General features: G+C 41.8%; 1 protein-coding gene across 2 annotated transcripts in view; it reads left to right on the top strand.

The window, feature by feature from the left end:
• Positions 1–22,270, top strand: part of cep170aa (centrosomal protein 170Aa) — a 38,327-nt gene that overhangs the window by 13,205 nt on the left and 2,852 nt on the right. The window contains exons 4-22 of one of the 2 annotated variants that reach the window (XM_058651451.1): positions 1,378–1,467; positions 2,405–2,483; positions 2,705–2,763; positions 2,870–3,107; positions 4,740–4,877; positions 8,132–8,299; positions 8,674–8,979; positions 13,190–13,552; positions 13,786–14,069; positions 16,150–16,242; positions 16,969–17,086; positions 17,253–18,809; positions 19,218–19,268; positions 20,184–20,457; positions 20,609–20,840; positions 21,274–21,441; positions 21,541–21,629; positions 21,769–21,862; positions 21,967–22,018. In XM_058651451.1, the coding sequence (XP_058507434.1) occupies positions 1,378–1,467; positions 2,405–2,483; positions 2,705–2,763; positions 2,870–3,107; positions 4,740–4,877; positions 8,132–8,299; positions 8,674–8,979; positions 13,190–13,552; positions 13,786–14,069; positions 16,150–16,242; positions 16,969–17,086; positions 17,253–18,809; positions 19,218–19,268; positions 20,184–20,457; positions 20,609–20,840; positions 21,274–21,441; positions 21,541–21,629; positions 21,769–21,862; positions 21,967–22,018 (4,453 nt within the window). The remainder of the gene's footprint in view (positions 1–1,377; positions 1,468–2,404; positions 2,484–2,704; positions 2,764–2,869; positions 3,108–4,739; positions 4,878–8,131; positions 8,300–8,673; positions 8,980–13,189; positions 13,553–13,785; positions 14,070–16,149; positions 16,243–16,968; positions 17,087–17,252; positions 18,810–19,217; positions 19,269–20,183; positions 20,458–20,608; positions 20,841–21,273; positions 21,442–21,540; positions 21,630–21,768; positions 21,863–21,966; positions 22,019–22,270) is intronic. The other variant, XM_058651452.1, reaches the window with a different exon arrangement.

Here is a 22,270-nt window from a genome sequence, read left to right on the forward strand (position 1 = left end):
CTGGGAAGGAGCATAGAGAATACAGGAAGACAGCACTATGATGGCAATCTGAGTCATATCTGTCAGAATTATATCTTCTGTCTCTAGCTGAATGAATGGATGTGTGTGTGTGTGTGTGTGTGTGTGTACTTGTAGTGCTCATGGAGACCAAAACCTTTGTTTAGGCTGTCAGAATGAATGGCAGTCAGTGCAGTGTCATAAGTGTGCATGTGTGTGTGTATGTTGATTAAAATTTGATCTGCCTTATGTTGTCTTGTGTGCCTCTTCCTTTATCACTCTTGTCTTTTCACTCTGAGTGGCGAACAGTCACTTTTTTGTTTCCACTTCACATTTGTATTCTAAGTAGGGACTGCATTAACTTCATTAGCTCAGAAGTATACTGTATCCTTAACACCACTAGTTGGCTCTGTGGTGTGAGGTACAATAGGCAGCTCAGTTTGTTTCCATCTTGTTTGATCTGATCCAATCTCACTACGATAATCTGTTTAAGGTGAAGCTCTGGCTGCTTCCCTTTGCTGTAATTAAGTGCTATCATGAAACCAAAGCATGTGTGTACTTGACCTTAGTACAATACTTTCTTTCTTAGCTGGATCTCATCACACAAATGACATGTTTGTTTGTTTGTTTTTTATATTCATTTTTGTTTTCATAAAATAAAAGTACATCAAATACACAATCAAATTACAATAGGTTTTGCTTCGGCAGTGATGAAACAAACGATTCCAGAATACTTTTTTGTATATCTGAAGGGCGTCCGAACAGACATTTTGGAGACACAGCTAAATTTCCCCCCCATTTGGTGTCAGCGCATAAATTCTGAGACATTGATATGGAGGAATATTTGCCAGATTCCACAGTTCACAGTACGTTTGTGTTGGAAACAATTTATCCTCAAAGCAGCTGATGGGCTTGTATCTGGCGCCAGCAGGAAATCAATACTTTTACCTCCTCCAGTCCTTCATTACTCCACTGTTCTCCTTTGTGCATCTGTCCATGTATGTGTGTGTGTGTTGGTGTGTACAGATCTGCATGAATGTCAAGGTGCCAGTATGATGTTAGACTTTGAAATACCTGCTGATATTGCTTTGGGTTGATATCATACATAGTAACATTGAGACTTACTTCCAAGGTTCCATTCCTGACGAGATGCTCATACCTCCAAATATTTAACATAGTACAGTTTTCTCCATTCCAAGAAACAGTTGCTCTGATGCAGTTCACAATTTAGCTCACTTTCTCCTTAACCTTCATGCAGCATAGGTCAAAGGCCAATGAGGAACCTTTTTAGTATAGCAGCAAAGATGAAGAGTGAAACATATTTCTTCTGCATGTTCACATTTGATCTTAATCACGTTTGCTTGTGTTGTTGTTTTATAGTCCCGCAGTGTGGATAAACAGCACGCAGTCATCAACTATGAAGCAGGGACTGATGAACACAAGGTCAAGGACCTGGGCAGCTTAAATGGGGTGAGTACACAGATGCAAATGTGCAAAACAAAGTGAGGTTAGGACAAAAGGTAAAAGTGAAACACAGAAATGGTGAGGACAGGACAGAAAAAAAGAGAGGAGGAGGGTCACACAATGGATGGGGGATGAAGAGAGATAAGAGAATGATTTTAACCTGCTGGTGTGAAGAAATGAGGTTCAGATGAAGAGGGAGACAAATCAAGATATACAAAGGGGAAAAAAGACATAGATGGAGATGAGGGGTGTTGTGAAGGGTTAGAGGCTAACCTATTTTGAGGGTTAATGGGATGAGGACCTAATCAATCTCTGTGTCAATGAAGATTTATATCAGAGCTCAGGTCAATTTTAATCTAAACCTAATTATGCAAATCACAACTTAAGGGCAAAGTCTTGTGATGTTAAAGGGTCACTCTGCCACTAAAATGAAACACCTTTAGACCTATAACTAAGATTGATCTTAGAAAACATTTTACGGTTCCCATTTGGCATTAGTCATGTGTAGTGATTTTTAGCACTCACAGCCACAGTCCCACAGATTGGACACACATGCACACTGCCTTCACATCCTCTCCCGACAGGAAGCAAGAGTCAAAGCCACTTCCTGCTGTGTCATTAACCATCCAGCTTCTTAACTGGAGTCAGAGGAAGTTTTCCCCTTCTGAGTCAGTGGATATAAAGAGATTTGCCACAGTAGTAGTGAAGCTATACTGGAGGTGTTTTACTACTGGGTTGTAAAACTGTCATTAGTTAATCTCAAGAAAGAGGACATAGAGATGTTTTATTATAGCAGCTGAAGCACCAACACAATTTGGACCATCGGCCATCAGTCAACTTGTTATATTATCTTCCTTTACTATAATTGTTGTTGAAGTTGTGGTATTTTTATTACGTTATTGTTCATTTAAGATTTTACCTTATCTTTCCCTCCCCACTGCAGACCTTTGTAAATGATGTCCGCATCCAGGAGCAGATGTATATCACGCTGAAGCTGGAGGACAAGCTGAGGTTTGGATATGATATCCTTTCACTTTGCTGGTCTTCTTATCTCTCCATCCCTTCACACATTGGGCAGTGTATATTGTCAAACACATTGCCATGACCATATGGACATTTATACATGAATAATGTTTGGTATATAGCGACATTCATGCATAAATGTCCATATGTTCACGACAAAATGTTTGGTGTGTATGAAATAGTAGAATTTACAGCATTTTCCCTAACCTGACTGTCTCACATACCAACCTGTTCACGGTGGTGAGAGGAGAGCTCACTGTGCCCGAGGAGGCACTTAAGGTAAGCACACTCTCACACACACTCGCATGTTCACCAGTATACACAGCCATATACATTATAGTTCTCTAAATATTTGTTTAAATTATATAATTTCATTTTTCTCTAGCATGAAAAGTTTACAAGTGGCCTCCAGCTCAGCAAAAAGCCATCTAATGGTGAAACCACTACCACCACCACAACTTCAAGCCACAAGTCCCCCGCGAAGACCCCAACAAAAGCACTGAGGTCTCCCAGTGGTGGCACCCTGAGGCCAGTAGAGAGCAGAGCAGTAGATGGGGTCGTGTCCTGCAAAGAGCCACCAGCAAAACATGTGGACAGTCACAAAGCAGAGGAGAGGATGGGAGGTGAGAGACAGCAAGAGTGGAAATGTGAACCTCGGTAAAATCTACCTTCAGGACCTTCTTAAGGGTAGAAATAAAGTGATTAGTCTTGATACTATTATCTTATTTCAGTGTTTTAGTGCGATTTTAGTACTCTTAAGGTGCTGTAGGCAGGTAATTTTATTCAAAATAATACAATTTTGGAATTGCGGATCTCTGTCCTGAGTCCCTCTCACCAGATAAGCAGAGGTCAAAGTCTCATGATGAGATCATGCTGAAACAGAATATGGAATGGAATTGTTTATCAATAACACTAACAGTATCTTGTTTACCACACCTTAAATGTATATTATGAATTAATGGATTTTGCTACGTTTTGTTTAATCTACCATTTGTATTCTATGCTTCAATTTTATATTCATTTAAAAAGTAGAAGTTTCTCTTCATTAAATACCAAAATAATTTAACAACTTTATATCAACCGTATCTGTGCAAGACTCAAAAATGCATATTCCATTATGCTGTATACGCTGTTTGTTTTGGAGATGTTCTATAACATTTATGGTGGATTTTCCTTTCTAAGGAAACCAAAAGTTTTACAGAATATTGTGAAATTAAGTGTGGTGGAGATTTATTTCAGGCCAGTAGGGGGTGGACGTGCTCCCCAGGAATACCAACAGTCACTCTTTGATAATTCAGATGAATGTAATTCAGGTTTGATGTCAAAAAATGAAATCACTGACCAAGCTAAGGTGCTAGCAGGAGCCTGGATGATCTCCAGATGTTGAAACAAGGCCACACGGGGCTTGTGTTATTGCACAGATTAAGCAATAACAGGATCAGAATGCCCGCATAATGCAAAGCCACATGCCAGCACTAGTTGCACACATTACACACATTTTGGCATAAAACAAGCAAATATACACGTTTGCTGTTGTAAGTCAACCCATCTGCTGCACATGTTTTTACACAAACCTCTCTGTGGTTCTGAGGATGTAATCCTACAGTATTACTACTGTAATGCCATGCCTCACCTAGATATTATACCACATTGAGACTATACATTTAGTAGCTTTTATAGAGAATCCCCCTCTTACTGCATGCAATTTGGCGCTGAGCATCTATAATTATCTCTAGAATCTGTGATTCAACTTCCATAGCTCAGGATGGGGAGTACTTAGGGAAAATAAGGGAAAGGAAAAGGAAAGATCAGAGAGATGTTAACACAGGATGAGGCGTCCTCTGACACAGTGGTCTAAGAGGCAACATTACCAGTTCAAATCTGGCTAGAGACCTCTGGTTAGTGTGTGTGTGTGTTATTCCGCTCTATCTTAAGCTTTTCCTGTTGCTTTTCTTTTATGGTGTCCAATTTTGCCACAGGATACTCATCACATGACCGCCTTAAGTTTGGGAAATGGAAAAACCCTCTTTCATTTAGAACATGTGTTTGAGAGAGAGGGAGAAATAAAGAGAGCGCATGATAAAGAGAGTGTGCACGTGCACTTGTTTGCTAAAGTTCTGAAAATAGGTCAGTGGGGCAAGTCCTGACTAGAGGATATGTCACTTTTTGGCACCACGATAGAGTTTGTCAGCAGTACCAGAGTATGTAAGGTACACAGTAAACATGACGTGTCTGCTTGTGTGCATCCATCTCAGCGGATGTTGCAGCACTCCATCGTGGGACGCCTCTGTACGGCCAGCCGTCTTGGTGGGGGGATGGGGATGCAGATGACGAGAACTCCTTCAAACAGGAAACCAAGTCATCCTCCAAAAAGCATGACAGCTCCATTTCAGGTAGGATGTACTGCTGTTAAAATCTTCCTACTGTCATTAGACACATCATCTCCCCACCACTATATGTTTCATACATGCTATGGAGAAAATATTCCCCAAAAAACTGGTCCTGCAAATACATTTGAAGTCGACGTTATAAGAATGATTGTATCGGACACCAAGCCTTGTTACTGCAAGAAAGGTGGAAAGCTCATTATTGCTGCAAATGTTGTAAAAACAGCAACTATACAGAAAACCTGTAAAGTAACAAGACAATGGCCACATTACACACTGACTTCATACAAAATATGATGTAATATATCAGTCTTTAAAATTTTGTGTGCAATTTTATTCATTCAGTCATTGTTGACCACTTCATCCTCCACATGAGGGTCGTGGGGGTTCGCTGGAGCCAATCCCAGCTGACATAGGGTGAAAGGCCGGATGCACCACCGGACAGGTTGCCAGTCCATCACAGGGCCAACACACAGAGTTGAACAACCATTCACTCTTGTCAATCTACTGTGTAGAATGTAGAGGACATGCAAACTCCACACAGAAAGGCCCTTGGTTGGACCACAACCTTCTTGTTGTGAGGCAACAGCGCTAGTCACTTCTCTGCCGTGTGATAACTTTTAAATATTAAAACGATTGTCATATAATTCACCCAATGTTGATTAAGAAGGGCCCATGTAAAGTTTCAAAAGTGAATCACACTGCTCAATCAGTTTAATAAGAAATACAATGACAAACAAAAGTTACGTACTGCAGCTTTAATGTATTGGCTATGCATGTTGTAGAATTGAAAGTGTAAATGTAGCACATTAAACACAGCCACTATCTTCTCTGTAGTTTGTGTGTGAAGCTGAATGGTTTGCTGTGTTTGTCTGTGCATCAGCCAGGTGCACCCTATAGATTTTGTTTCTCAGAGCTTGTATTTGTCTCTGTTTGCTCTTAGTGTGTTTATGTATGGTGACCATTGCACTGGGGGTGGTCCCGTCGGTTGGAGTTGAATAGCCAGTGTAACAAGATTAGAGGTTACACCAATAGGAAGACAGCTTGGTGATGCAAAATCAGTCTGTGGCCAGGCTGCTTTATTCTGCACCATTGTAGTCAGAAAGAGTGTGGGGAGGTTAATCAAACACTGGAGCAGACTGAAGCATCCTCATCCTCAACTCTCTCACCATATCTGGCTGAAGACACTGAGTGTGCAGCATCTTTACCAACTTTAAAATGGAAATTACGTGTAACTATCAACAGAAAGTGTTTTCTGGATTTTCGCAGGTTATTGTTCTGTGTTATAGAAGAAATTAGCAAGAATGGTTTTGGATAAAATCTTTGTGAGCATGGCAGGGTGAGTGGAAACCCTAAAGGCTTTTCAAAACAATTAAAAGGAATTGGCAACTTCAGTCATGGAGGAGGGTGAGTGAAGGGAATTTTGTCTGTGGAGAATTGACTTTCAGATTATGTGCAGAATGGATGTTGTGATGTTGGATTTGTTGTGTGAAGTCACTTACGTGCTCCCAAAGTTGTTGCACACACTGTGTACATGTGATTGTAACGGTTGACGTCAGATGTAGCATGTGAATAGGGAAGTGAAAGAAATAAAGAGAGGTTTCAAGCTGGAAGTGATTTTGTTTGTGTTTTTGTTTCATGTTATTTGAATAATTTAATTTCAATGTGTGTGCCTTTTTTTTGGACTCAAGTCGAGGCCACTTTGGAGTTTTATTGTAGCGTCTTTTCTTCATCTCTTTCATAGAGAAAACACTTTAACACACACACACACATACCTTTCTCTCACTCTACAATACTGCAATCATTAGTTAACCACTCTCTAATTCTCTGGTAAGTACTGCTTCCAATTTCAAATACGTCCGCTAATGGAACTGGGAAAGCGCCTTCAATTAAAATCGGTTTGCCATAGTCTCACCATGTGGCCAGTTAAATATTTGAAATGAGAAGTCAACACAGGCTAAAAGGTAATTGTTTTTCCACTGTCATTTTAAGTCAGTCACTCTTCCGTCTTAGCGGACGCATTTTGTTGTGTGTCATTCATTCATTTTCACAGAAATTCATATGGGTGCTTCTCAGACAAACCATGGTGATATCAGGGGAAGTTCTAATATTATTCACAAATTCTCGTTTACTCAGTTCATTATAGTTTCAAGGAGGAAGGGAGTATTTTCATGGTTCTTTGTAGAGATTGATCAGCAATTATACTATAAACACACCATAACTGATGCTGTTTGACATAGTTGAATATGTTTTGTAGGACTTCTGTGTCTGGTATTACTTTCTCAGTTGCATCTAGTTTGTTGTTTGTTCTTGGTGTTTTATGGCAGTTGGCATCTGTAATGTTGCATCACTACCTTCTTCTTTTTTTGTTTGTGTCATTTTCTTCCTATATGTTTGGTGCATCTTCAGTATAATTTAACGTATTTCATCTACCTCATATGTGTACGCTTAAAAAAGAAATCCATGTTATAAATCCTCACAAACCTGCAAATTAGCTTATGCCACAAACGCTGACCTCAATTCAATTGAGGACAATTCAATATAAAGATTTAAGGATTCTGTTTATGGGAAGAACCGTATTTGGCACATGAATATTTATTTCAAATATATCACACGCTAAATATTTGACTTTAATTCTACTTGTATATTCTGAAAAGTAATTTTGTGTTTCTTGTTTGTAATTGCAATTTGCCATATGTTCCTATGTTTGCTCCCCAACATGAAGCAGATGGCCCTCTTAATTCCTGAAAGCATCATTTATCATATTCATACCCCACAGAGGCTGTTTGTTAATATGAACAGATGAGAAAATAAATGCTCCATATTGTAAGTGCTCTAGAACACATGTTGCCCTGATTGACTGTGTCTGTGTGAAAGACAATGGAAAGAGATGACCAGTATCATACACTTTATGTCCATGTTTTGTAAAGCTGTGTCCTCCCCAAGAAGGAGACTGTAATTGTGATACACGCTTATTAAAGAACAGACTAATTTGAGGCCTTGTTTGATATTTCACCTCCAACCTTTGAAATTAAGTCAACAAAATCCACTTTCACAAGTTTTATGTTATTAAACTAGTTCAGATAGAAGCTGTGACCGACAGTGATATTCCTGTACAATATCACTGAAACTGAACAAAATAGGAATTCACTTATGGGCATATAACTGGTTTGTTCGACTTTTCACGCATCTATTATAATACTCAAGGTTCCCTTAAAATTCAAATCATTGGTCAATCAATGGTTCTATATGTTTTTCAGTGTCAGATAGCAAAGAGGCACATCGAGGGGAGAAAGCTAAAGAGGATGACCTGCATGCATCCACCACCAAAGACTACTTTGATATCCCCACCAAGGACAGTAACACAGCCAATAACGGCATCCATGAGATTCCCACTAAGGACACTGAGGGAGGTCAGGCTGCTGCAGGTAAAGTTTAGTTTTCATTTATTTTATTCATTTATTCTGAATAAAAATACCTGTATCAATACATTTTAAAATGAGATAATAGATTTTTATTTGTTAATATTGTGAATGTATTTCCTTTTTTAAATTGTTTATAATTATAGCAGATAAGATGTTGTAGTTTGTGACAGAAGTACACATTTTAATTTCATCAAGATGGCATTTTCGGAAAAATGTTAGATCCTTAATGGTAGAATTAGTTATTAATTTGATATATTGTTTAGTAGCAACCTATTATATGATAATGTCTATATATATTTACATAATCTATTTATGCCAACATTGTATTCAGTAATCTTGACTGACACAGTAACAAAACTGCCATTTCTGCTCCACAGCTCAAGGTCACGCCTCTTTCACCATTGAGTTTGACAACACCTCTCCGGGGAAAGTCACCATTAAAGACCACGTGTTAAAGTTCACGCCTGACCACCACAAATCTCGCTCCAAGAAGAGTGGAGGAGGAAGTGGAGGTGCAGGAGGGAAGGACCTGAGTACACTTCAAGTGGCTATGATGGCATCAGAGAGCAAGGTGGCTGATTGGCTGGCCCAGAACGACCCCACTATGGTTCGCAGCGAGTCCACAGAGGACGACAGCAAAAGCATTAAGAGTGACGTGCCAGTCTACCTCAAAAGATTGAAAGGTGGCAGTTCTTTTCTTTGTCAGCCTATTTTGTGAGTTTGTTGCTGTACCCTTTTCTGTTTCATCATTTTGTCTGTCATTCTTTTTTGACACAACCATCTATTCTACAATAATACTTTCCTCTAGCATTATCAATTGTTGCACAAGAATTATCACAATAGTAGTGTTACACCTCAATATCACAAGATTTTACACGCTGTACCATTTGTCTCTCCCTCAAATATATGAAGACTGGGTTGGCTCTTGTTAAGAGCTCGGGTTGTTGGCAGTGGTAACCAAACCAGGGGATTAGCAGCTACCAGACAGAAACATTTAAACCCTATCTACTCCTCTTATGCACTGTCAGCCAATGACAAGGCTTAGCATTAGTAGCATAGCACAGCCCCCATTGGATTTTCACTTTTTCACCATTTACACATAATATTCTCTAGTGTGGATGCTCTATGTATTCACTTTATAGCCGATCATCTTTGGCTACAAGCACTACTCACCTGTGTTTACCTATGTGGACATGTTGCTATGTATCCTTGGGGTAAAGTTTGAAGTTGCTGACTATAAACTGCATCCCTCTCTATGTCTCTTTGTTCAATTTACCTGCAAGCGGACGCAACGGCTGATTACTGCTGCCAGGGGAATTTGAAAGAAGAAACTCTGTTTTGTGTTACCTTAGTTGTGGTAGACTATACAGTACACTGGTCATGTGTTGATTAAATGGAGGCTATGATACTGATGCTGATTTATGATGCTGTTTATGTGTGGGGGAGGGACCAAGAGCAGGAGTTGATTAAAATGGAAGTCTGTGAGGTAGCTGGAGACAGAGGAGCTAATTCAGTAGATGGACTCAGTCCTACATGTGTGACAACTGGCTGACAGAATGGCTTACCTGATGGATGATTATGCTGCTAACTAAATGACCGTCTGACTGACTACTAAATACTGCAGTTCTTGAGATGCGCCTTGGTATTCAGTCCCTGATGGTGAATCGGAAAAAAACAATGAGAATACTAGGGTTGTTACAGGGGTTACAGCAAACAAATAATAACCACTGAAGACAGATAAATGGAGGGTGGATTAAGGAGGAGAAGAGGGAAGGAGAGGGCAAAGAGGGATGGATAGAGGACAGGTGGATGGCAGCTGAAATAGGTACAGGGAGGAGATGGTTGACAAAGTGATGAGGGCAGGAGAACCTCACTGTAATGCTGAGAACAGCATTTGCAGCAATTACAACAAAGGTGACTGGACAAAGAAGGAGAGCGGGTGAGAGAGGGTTGTTGTCTGGACTGCAGTGCAAGTGGAAATGGATGTTGGTGGGGAGAGAGCAGTTTTTGGTAGATAGTTGTTATAGAAACAGTTTTGCAAGTGATGGCAGCAGAAGAGAGAATAGAGACGTATATTTAGAAAAAAATAGTAAGCAGTGAACATCTGTATGTGTGTGTATTGGTTGGGTGACTGAGGCATGTGCCCCTTTATGTTTGGATTTGTGTGGCAGATAGGTTTCATGCCTGTGTTTGCTGCATGTGTGTGTGTGTTTGGAACATGCTCAGTGCCGATCTGCGGACAAGCAGTGCAGCATGTGTGAGAAGAGGCATGCAAGATGTGCGTAGGGTGTGTCATAGAGGTGCTCGGCAGAGTTGGAGGCAGAGGTTTACTGAAGAGATAGAGAGGAGGCAAACAAGCCAAAGCTATTTTGATTTGGAACCATTAAGGTGAGTCTTTCTCCTCTTCTTGTAGATGATGCATTTGATTTTGATGATTTTACTGTTCTTTTAGTGTTGGAACATGAACTGTCGTGTGTGTATAGCTGGAACCTCCAAAATGTATTGGATTTCCCTTGCCAATAAGATTCTGACTCTTGTCTCTAAATTTTTGATTCATTGATTATATTGAGAAGACGTTCCTTTGAGTAAGATAAATAGAACAAGCATAGCAAACACATTGATTGAACTTCAGTACTGAACTGTGTGATCATGTGATCATGTGATCATGTTTGGGGGTTGCACATTTGCTTATCTGTTGGCTTTTGCAGCTGTGTGCACACGAGTGTGGGTGTGTACATGCATTTGTTACCTTTGTAAGACCTCTTCATAACCATAACCTTATCAGGACCAGTAGTCCTCATGGAGACAATAACTGGTCCTAATGAGGCAGAATCTCATTTGTGAGGAACTGGTTAAGTTTAGGGCAAAAAGTGTCGTTAGGCTAAGCTTATGATTATGTTATTAGTTTGTTATGGTTCAGATTAGGAATAACATCTGTTTTGGCCATTCAAATGACTGGAAGTCAATGAGAGTCCCTAAAAGGATAGCTGCACAAACCCCTTTGTGTGTGTGCGTGTGTGTGTGTGTGTGTGTCTGTCTGTGTGTCTGTGTGTCTGTGTCTGTGTCTGTGTCTGTGTGTGTGTGTGTAGCCAGCGGCAGAGACAGCGGGCAGCTCCACTGTGAGTCATGGTGGGGCAAGTGGGGCAGAGCACTGGACTCTCACAGAGAGCTCTGTTCTCCTCTGGCCGTGCCAACGGTGTCTTTGTCCGAGGCACACAGCATGAAAGACCTGCCTCTGTGTGTGTGTGTGTGTGTGTGTGTGTGTGTGTGTGTGTGTGTGTGTGTGTGTCTTATCTGCTGATCTGCTAAAGCTATAGCAACACACTGCAGCTTTGCTCATATGGTATCTTTTACCTCCTTTTAATGAAATATGCTTTATTTCATTTCATTGATGATGAAGTGAAGGAGAGCTGAAGGAGGAGGTGGATAAGAGAATGTAAAACATTGGCTGCAGACTCTAAAAAAGAGTCACTGTGATTTGTGATTGCAGAATTTTTGTGAAAAAGGTTATTTTCTCAGACATGAGAAAGCTCCTCTTTAACCACACAGAATATTACCTAATTACACACACTGAATAACTGCAGCAAGTGACCTGACCCTTGTGTAAAATCAATAAATGCATGGTAAATATATGTAGAAGTGATAATGTGCTATTGTATTTCCAGTGTGCACCATCTATATAATTACCCATATCACAGATATTATGACCCACACTTTGACCTTCAGCGATTTTACAAAAAGTGAAGTGACATTAAAGCATCAGAGCGTTTCAAAATCCTCAGGCAAGGCACTCGATTTTACTCAGACAATGGGAGCAGTATGTCCTCTTTTCTGTCTGCTTCTAGCACTCTATCTTTTACACGTTGTAGCAAATCCTGATCTAATGAGCTAATTTGTTACACAAATTGCAGTGCACTGTTTTCCTAGATCAGAAGCTGTGCATTGTTTTCTGATAGTTACACACAGTAGCAGTCATGTGGTGTCTTATCCCCACCTGTCTCTCATACCCTAACTGGCTGATTGTGTGATGTCTGTTAACCCTAATGACACGCGATTTCCCAAGTGTCCCGCAAATTAGGATTCCTTCTTTCTCTGTTTGGCTTTCTCCTCTCTGGCTCTTAATCCTGTTTCTCTCTTTTACCATCTAGCATCCCCCAGCTAGATGGTACTCTTGTTCATGTATTTCCCCTTTCTCCTTCTACCTCCCCTTCTATCACTGAAGCACCCCACTATCACACACAGACACCACACTCACACCACTCTTTCCCCCTCATTTCCCTCCTACCCTCCCCCTCCTTGTAGTCTCTCAGTGTCAGTAAAGTAGGCAGGGCCAGTTCTCTGTGGTGGGTGGCTTGTCTGGATTAAATTGCACTGTCTGCCATCACACAACTCTGAGAGGACGTGCTGATGTGACCCACACTTGTCTAAATGTAGAAATAGCAGTTAAGCGGCAGGTAAGCAGTCAGAGACTTCAGAGTTTAAGGATTTGTCAGGCCATGGTTGAAAGTTTATCCAACAGTTTTGCTGAAACATTTGTTTCTTGTTGTGGTTTCCAAAATGGATGTGCTTTCAGGAAAGTGTGGTTTTGTGCTGTGGTCACTATTTTACTGTTTTCTTCTTGCACTGCAGTGTACTTTATTGTATTTGTATAGATGCACAAAAGCTAGTGTGTCTGATTCTATGCTTTGCTTACTGTTGATTCATGTTGGCTGTGACTTCCTACATGTTAGTGAAGCAAAGCCTTAGTTAATGTCAGTCTTAATGTAAACATAACTTGTTATTCAACATTCTGTAATAGTAACATAAGAAGTGCTGGAAGCTTGAGCCATTTGTTGAAAGAAAATATGCATTTAAGTCATTCTTTTGTTATCTGTTTCTTTTGTTACCTCACAGGTAGCAAGCATGAGGATGGGACCCAGAGTGACTGTGAAAATGGACTGGGCTTGCGTTTTGCCAACCGCCACCACACCATCGAGGAACGTCTGAAGGCAGCGCACAGCCACGTGGGAGTAGGAACAGGAGGAGCAAGTGGAGGGCACATAACAGTGAGCAGTAGCCGAACAGCTAGCCCTCGCACTGCCTTTATGATCGAGTTCTACGACGAGGAAAACCCTCGCAAGCGCCGATCGTACTCTTTTTCCCAGACTGCACCACTCGTGGGTGGAGGAGCTGGTGGAGAGGGACTGTGCCCTCAGCCTCCATCTCATCCCAAGGTTTTCAGCATTTCCACCTCTGCTACTACAGCCTCAGAGTCAGGTAATATGCCTGTACAAATTCTATGATACTGCTTTTATGAACAACGTGGTGCATGTTTCTGCAGTTTCACTTAGTTTTGTATGAAAAGGAAAACCAAAAGTCTTGTCAGTTGAGAAAATGTGCAGATCTGTTATGCAGGAGCTAGACCTTTAACATTTTACTTACCACATGTTGTTTCTGTATCTTAATCTTCAGTAAAGCAAGTATATTTTTCACATTTCGGTTTTGATTAGGTAAAACCCCAGCTCCAATACCAGCTACAGTGACTGCTGGGGCACCAACTGCTGCCCGCGTGCTGCTCAAGCAGAGATCTGAGGACCCAAGTATTGGTCGGAGCTCAATCAGCACAGGGCTGGCGACAGGTAGCCCCACCAGTGAGGACGCCTCAGTGCTCGGGAGGGGAGCAGAGACGGCTGGAGGAGAGGAACAGGATGATCACAGTGATAAGGGGACCTACACTATCGAACTGGAAAACAAGAACCCAGAGGAAGAGGAGGCCAGGCGCATGATAGACAAGGTAGGGATGTACTGAGATGTTAGCATCTATTTCATCTAAATTAGTCTAACCACAACACTTTGACAAGAAGAAGGGTGTTTCAAGAGAATGCACTACTGCAGCATTACACACCGCTGTAAAACTCCACGAAGAACAACAATTACTTTAATGTTTTAATTACAGCATTATGATATCATTCATTTGGACCAAATCCACAATTACAGAAAACTTGAAATTTTCTTGTGCAGTAGCTTTTGCAGTTTAGAAAAGTGTCTATATCTGATAATCTGTTGTTGCATGTTTTGCTAAGGAGTGGGTATTTTTATTGTAATTTAAGCAATTACATTTAAGTACTAAAATCTCATCGACGGAACACTTCAACAAAAGCCAATTCCCTTGGAATGCTGTACTCAGTGATGTGAAGAGCAGCACAGCTTTGTTACAGTTGTACTTGTTAGAAATGGAGTAAAACATTGTTGTTTTTCTTTTGCACTACCTTATATTGGTTTGATAAACAATTCAAATCATTATTATTTCATCCATCCATTGTCTACTGCTTTATCCTCCGCATGAGGGTCGCGCGTCACTGAGGCCAATTCCAGCTGACACAGGGCGAAAGGCAGGGTACACTGTGGACAGGACACCAGTCCATAGCAGGGCAAACACACAGAGACAAACAACCATTCACTCTCACATTTACGGGCAATTTAGAGTGTTCAGTGAACCTCTGCATGTTTTTGGACTGTGGGAAGAAACCAGAGTACCTGGAAAAAAACATGCATGCATGAGAACACGCAAACTCCATGCAGAATGGCCCTTTTTCCTGACCGGGTCATCAACCTGGGTCTTTTCACTGCAAGACAACAGCGCCATGTGGCCCTCATTATCATTTCATTACCAATAATTCAATTGTTTCAATCAACATTCATCATTATTTAAAGTTACTGTGTAGTAAGTCTAAAGTAAAGGAACTGGCCAAACAGAGTTGAGCAATGTAAAAAGTGACTTTATTACCCAACCTAATGCCCATTTGAGACATTTGCCACTAAAGCAAAACTACGATCTTTGCATTGCCTTGTTTGACAACCACTCTATCTCCTCTCTGCCTCACTGGTAAACCTAATGCTTCTGTAATAGCCTTGAGAGACTTGCTCCATCAAGCAGTGCCCTGTTTTATTAAACGACGCTCCAGGGAGCCTGAAAACCTTCATCACAACTACTGCAGCCCCTGACCTGTAGCGAACCCTCTCAAGGTTGAAGAAACGTGTCTGAAAGGGACAAAATAATACACTGAGATAGAGGTGATTTCATGTTAGTTTCAAGCTAAGAGTTTCTTTAGACTATCACCACAAGTCATGTAGGAATTAAAGACTTTCCTTAAATAGGAATAACAAAAGCAAAGAGTGCAAAATCACACCAGGCAGAAGTTCACAAGTCTTTCTAATTACCACCTTGTAGATGCAGAAGCTTGGCGGAGAAGCACACCTGCTTATTTACTGGAAGTTAAGATATTGCCAATAAAGTTGGTTTTTTTATAGACATAATTAAACTTATAAATAACATCTTACAGTTCCAGTTATATGTTATATACAGGTGTTATCCTAGGGCGAGCAATGATGTAATTAGTGGGGTGTATTTCTAGTGAGTGTCAGTCTGAATGCTTTACCTTCAAAACTAGAAGTATTGTTATGTTAATGCCTGTAATTAACTGACACTAATTGGCACACTGCTCTCAGTCAGTCCACTTTTGTTTGCTCTCCATTTTTGTAATCGGGGTGTGTGTGCGTGTGTGTGTGTGTGTGTGTGTGATTCCCGTTTGTTGCCATGGTACTGAACTATCAAGTGCAGATCAGCGTTTTAATTCAACAGCAGCTTCCTCTGGCTGCTCGGTTCACTTCTCTTCAAGCAAAGTATAGAATAACATTAACATAGTATTAATATGTCACAGGTACTTCATTTTCATTACAAAGCGTGCTGCTGTACCTATGTACATTTTAAAGTGCATACAGAATAAAGACGAATTAGACATTATCACAGTACATGCAAACGTAATGATTGAAGATGTGCCTGCATTATACTCTTGCTTTTTCAACTGTTTTAGGTGTTTGGTGTTGAGCAGAACCAAGGCTCCTCTGTCCTGTCAGACCTGAAAGGAGAAGCAAAAGGAAAGAAGGAAGAGGAGACTAGGAAAGAGGTACTTTTCTTGTGCTTTTCTTTAGTTTCCTCAGTTATTAGTTTCCTTTCTGTTTGTCATTTCTTCACAAATACATCCCCATTCGTACATACTAATGTTGCCCAAGATTACTAATTTTTTTACTTGTGAAATTAGTTTTGGATTAAGTAAGTCAGTTTGAGGGAAATGACGTCTGAGTCTCTAACAGTCTATCTGAGTTACAGTAAGATTCATGTTTCATTACGTGAGTCACTGTCACTCCCATGACCTGACCACTCTACTCCCCGAGCCTGTTAGAGGGAGTAGGCTAGTCCTCCCAGAGATTGACCTAGATCATACTTAGACACACACACACACACACACACACACACACACACACTGTGCACAAGATGAGAAGAGACACATTCAGCCCCCCAGGCAATTTTATGAGGGAGGAGGGGAGGTGGCTGTTTATGAGCATTGACAGCCTTTCTATCAAGTCTTTTGTGTCATTTTGGTTCAGATTTTTCCCAAGCAAAATGAGCAACTGTTCAAATTTTCTCAAACTTACAACATGTACAATGATTGTTTGGGATTTGTATACAATTCAAAAAATATGTAAATATCTATGTAATACATGCATTATTTTGAGGCATCTAAGCTGCCTCTACTGCTGATTTACTTCTCATTTTCTCACACATATTCTCTCTCTCTCTCTCTCTCTCTCTCTCTCTCGTCGCTCCTCCCCTCATTCTCTTCTCCTTACAGGCTATTCCTGGTGACTCGAGCTGGGTTTCTCAGTGGGCCAATCTGGCTGCCAATCACACCAGGACAGACCCGGAAGGATCAGGAGCAGAAACAGCTGCATTTCTGCTAAAAGAGAGAGGTTAAACATTGCCTAACACAGAATGACTAAATAAAGTGTTGTATTTCAAATATGAATTATTATTAATATTAAGTTTTCAAAAAAAAATCATATTTAAAAACATATAAAATTTAATGAAAAGTTTATTTAAAGTTAATTTAATAAAATATATCTTTTTTTTCTGCAGGCGTTGATGGTGCATCACTCAGCAGAGGAGAATCCTCCTCAAGTCTGACCGACCGTAAGCGCAGGACCCTCCCCCAGCTTCCTGTGGATGACTCCAGAGCTAAATCCAGCATCAAAGATTTGAGGTCTGAGATTGGGGAGAAACAGGACACTGAACCCCAAGAAAAAGAGAACAAGGGAGACGGGGAGTCCCCAACTCCCATGGAAGACGGTGAAATGACCGGTAAACGGAAACAAAGCTCCACTTCTTCTCCATCCAAGGCCCGTCTCCGGACCTCCAGCAGCTCAGAGCGGAGAAAGAGGTCAGAGGAGAGGAAAGGAGGAGGAGGACTTGTAGAAGGAGGAGAAAAGTCTGGGAAGCCTCTAGTGCGACAGGGCAGCTTCACCATTGAGAAGCCCAGTGCTAATGTGCCTGCGGATCTCATCCCTCGCATTAACAGAGGCAGCAGTGGGCGCGAACGCAGTGACTCTGTGAGTAGCATGGATACGGCTACACTCTTGAAAGACACTGAAGCTGTCATGGCCTTCCTGGAGGCCAAACTAAGAGATGAAAACAAACTAGATCAGAAAAGCAGTAAAACTGGCACTCAGGGTTCGGGTTCTGGATTCCCCCTTCGATCGGACTCCATCTCTCCTGAGTCAGACGTGGACACGGCAAGTGCAGCTAGTCATGTGGCTGGAGAGGCAGAAAGGAAACAAGCACCTAATGCACAAAAAAGACGTTCCTTCAGCAGCATGCACCGGGAAAAGAGCAACATAAGCACGACCTCCAAGACCAGCGTCACTAATACAAGTGCCCGTGAGCGCTTGGAGAGGAAGACTAAAACAAGAACTGTGGAGACGACAAGTAGGACTGATGCTCGCCGCTCCACTCAGCCATCTTCTTCCTCCTCCAGAGTCCGTCAACCTTCACTGGATCTCACTGATGATGATCAGACTTCCTTCCCCATCTCTGACATCCTCTCCTCTGACCAGGAGTCCTACAATGCACCATTGGGGCTCTTAGTCCATGGACGTGGCTTAGATGATGCCCACAATTCCAAACACGATAGCAGGTCTGCAAAGACCTCCACCAATGGTTTGTCCAAAACCAGCCGCACTCTCCAGGCAGCCACTACCTCCTCTCTGAGCAAGCAGGCCTCACTGCCGCAGCCACGGCCCACAAGAGCCTCCCTTCTTCGTCGAGCCCGGCTGGGAGATACATCTGACACAGACCTAGCTGATGCTGACAGGGTTTCTGTGGCTTCTGAGGTGTCCACTACCAGCTCCACCTCTAAGCCGCCGTCTGGTCGGAAGGGATTGTCACGACTGGATTTGCTGGCTCAGCCGCGCAGGACCCGCGTGGGCTCCATCTCAGCTCGCAGTGACTCAGAGTGTACAATGACCCGGAGCTCCACCTCCTCACCCCGCCTGTCAGCTGAGACTGCTCTGCGTCTGGGCTTGCGCTCATCAACACCGACAGAGAACAGACTGACGCCCAGGATGAGGGCCAACAGTGTATCCAAACTGAATGAGTCCAAGCCTAAGACCACGACATCTGGGTACTGCTCGCCCACAGGTGAGCACATCAACTGAGCCTCTTATTACTGTTTATTCTGATTTTGTTTTGTTTATCAAAGAAACATTACTTTATTTTTCACTCCAAATAGGTTCATACTGTCTTCTTGGTAATATCATTGAGCTTAACTTTCATTCAGTCAGACGGAAAAATAAGATGTAAAACGGGAAGCAAGACACATCACATGTAACATCATGTGAGAAAGACCTTTAAGAAGTGGTCGAAAGATGTCAAGGTAATCAAAAAACCTTATTTTTCTGTCTGACTGAACGAAAACTTAACCTTAATGTTACATTATTTATCTTACTTTAAAAAAACTGCTCCATTTCATACCTCATTACTGTGTCGATATGTAAACATTTCCCACTGTGAAGTGACGTTACATGTGCACTGGTTCTCATCGTCCAGAGAACTCTCAGCCTGAACCTGAGGGTGCTGATGCAGAGGAGGAGCTGATGGGTACCGTACCAGAATTGTAGAGCCTTGTTAGGCCTGTGTGTGTGTGTGTGTGTGTGTGTGTGTGTTATTTTATGTTTGTGTGTCAGACCTGGGTCCCAGAATAGGAGCTGGTTTTTCGTGTTAAATAAAGATTTGACATGACTGTTTAAAAAGGTGATGCACTTATAGGATTCAGTCGTAAAGCAACTATTAGAAGTTCTTTGTTATGGACTATAAATACTGATGATGCAGAATCATCTTTCTTTTGCTTGGAATATGTTTCTAGATGTAAATTTTGAAGTTGAGTTTGAATTTTTTGGGGAATTTTTTTAAGGGTGTGACCCAGCTCTAGCATATGCTGCAGTGTTAACTCTGTCTCCTTCCCCTAAATCCATCAAGATAATTTGATGAAGACCCTTATGCTCTATTCACACTCTATTTCTGATGAAACATTTGACAACATTAGTGTAAACTGCAGAATCCAGCAAATGGCTTTGGATCAGTGTCCAGCCTTTTGTAGATTGGTATTGCACTTGCACCTGGACCTGGTTTACTGTTAAGAGACTGATAGAGCATGTTGTTGTCTCATCATGGTTTTGAAGCAGCTTAACACGTTCCTGGCTCTGTCTGGATTTTATGTTGTTGGACGCATTTGTTGGCTGCATGGGGTTTGGGGATTAACTCAAATAGCCTCTGTTGCTGTTGCTGTTGTTTTCAGTATGGCTTCATTATCATAAAAAAACATCCCTGCAGCTGTCCATTAACAAGAACTTAACAAAACGAGAAGTATTACGCTTTTACGTGTCTGTCTTCCCCAGTAACAAAGCCTCTCATGTTCATAAGTACATTCATTAACTTCATGCATACCAAATGTCGTACTGGAATATACTAATAAGCATTCTTAACTGCTGTGTTCTCCTGCTGTTGCCATCACAGTGTCCAGCAGCAGCAGGTGGAGACGTCTGCCACCAGAGTACGGCTCCACCTCTGAGGAAGAGTTCGGCTCCAATCGGAATTCACCGAAGCACGGGGGACGCTCGCACGTGCGGCCTCATCACCTCGTTCCACACCGCAACTCAAGGCTCAGCACCACAGCGAGTCCAGGCCCTGCAGCGGCAACCGGTCCGGGTGGCGTGGGAATCAAACATCGCATGAAAGAGCAGGAAGAATACATCAGGGACTGGACAGCACACAGCGAGGAAATAGCCAGGTAATGATCTGAAGAAGAGAGATCTATTCATTAAAAGAGGTGTTTTATGTTTAATGCAATAATATATATAGCCGTTATTAATGATTTAAGTTTTACTGTTCAATTTCATGTCTATCCTGAGTCCTAAAGAACCCTGTCTGATGGTTAACAGGTTATTCCCCTGTGTGCGCAGGATCAGCCAGGACCTGGCTAAGGACTTGGCTATCTTGGCCCGTGAGATCCATGATGTCGCCGGCGAGATTGACTCAGTCAGCTCATCGGGCACAGCACCCAGCACCACCGTCAGTACTGCCGCCACCACCCCGGGATCAGCTATTGACACCCGGGAAGAGGTAGGCCCTGCACGTTCCACCCAGCCGGACATACAGGAGAGCATGAGAAAGGTGCCGGTTTTTCTTTTTCTATCACTGCTTAACTCTATGTGCTTCCATTACGCCTTTCCCATCTCACCCGCTGCTTGGATAAAACTGCCACTCATCAGCTGTGAGGTCATTTATCACAGGATTAAGACTTTTTCAGAACTGCTTACTGTTAAGTCCTTCCTTTCTCACAGAGGTTTATTTAAAACTGTAGTGCTTATATTTTAAATATACAGTAAAGCATGTCAGTTACATTCAGACCATTGTCAATGCTGATTCAAGTAAGTTCTGCCATACAAAAACCCAGTCATTCAGCACTTTTATGGGATAAACGCTTTCAAGCCCAACTGCTTCTGTGTTGCCAGTGTTTACACACAAACACATTCTCTGACAAGTGTGATAGTATTGCTTCAAAGTCAGTGCTTTTCACTTCAAATCTCTCCCCCTCTGTGTCCAGCTTGTTGACCGGGTGTTTGACGAAAGCCTTAACTTCAGAAAGATCCCACCAGTGATTTCAACTAATAAGCCACCAGAGATCAACGGTAAGCCAGCGGAGCTCCGCCCCCGTGCTCCTGACAGTCTGGAGCCCCGAGCTTTGAGGAGACGAACCTGGAACCGAGAGGATGTGAGAGCCGATGCCGAGAGCATGACAGCAAATATGTGTTTGCACTCACCCTCAGGGTGTCATATGTCACACTTTGTTTATGTTCCTCTCTGTATTCAGGCGGTGTTGGACAGCCTGCTGCTCCATTCCGTCTCTCAATTGTCCTCCAAGATCAGAACCTCTGTCGACAAAACTGCGGGAAAAATCAGGTAATTGTACTTTGTGGTGTTATAACCACACAAACTCATGTTTGTATCAATGTGTAGTGTGTGTTATTTCATTGTGCTGCTTTGTATTGCAGAAAACTGTGAGTGACCGCATGTCCTGTTCTGTGTCACTTTCCTTTAGGATTTTGTTTAAGGATAAGGACAGAAACTGGGATGAAATTGAGAACAAATTGCGATCAGAAGGTGACGTGCCACTCCTGAAAACCTCCAATAAGGTACAGAAATCTGTCTGTCTGAGCAACATTTGAAATGAATGAAAGCACAGCGACACTTGAAAGCCAATGTAATCATTTTCCCCCGATCATTTCACCTCACGCAGGAGATTTCCTCAATTCTGCTCGAACTGAAGAGAGTTGAGAAGCAGCTTCAAGGTAGGTAACAGACATGCACATGTCGGACATACTAACAAACCTGAACTTAACCTGGACGGCAAACATACACTTAAATAAGCTGCTGTATTTCATTATGTGAGTTTTAAGCAGCTGCTTCTGTTTGTAAGGTTGCATTCATGATAGAGGGATTTTAAAGAGTGTAAACAACTTAAGTTGTTACATTTATAAATAAGGGCCGAGTGATTCCCTATAAAGACAGTGACATTGACTGGCATTTGTGTATGGAACTGT

The sequence above is a fragment of the Solea solea genome, chromosome 15 (genome assembly GCF_958295425.1).
Source record: "Solea solea chromosome 15, fSolSol10.1, whole genome shotgun sequence".
In the NCBI taxonomy this organism is placed as follows: Eukaryota; Metazoa; Chordata; class Actinopteri; order Pleuronectiformes; family Soleidae; genus Solea; species Solea solea.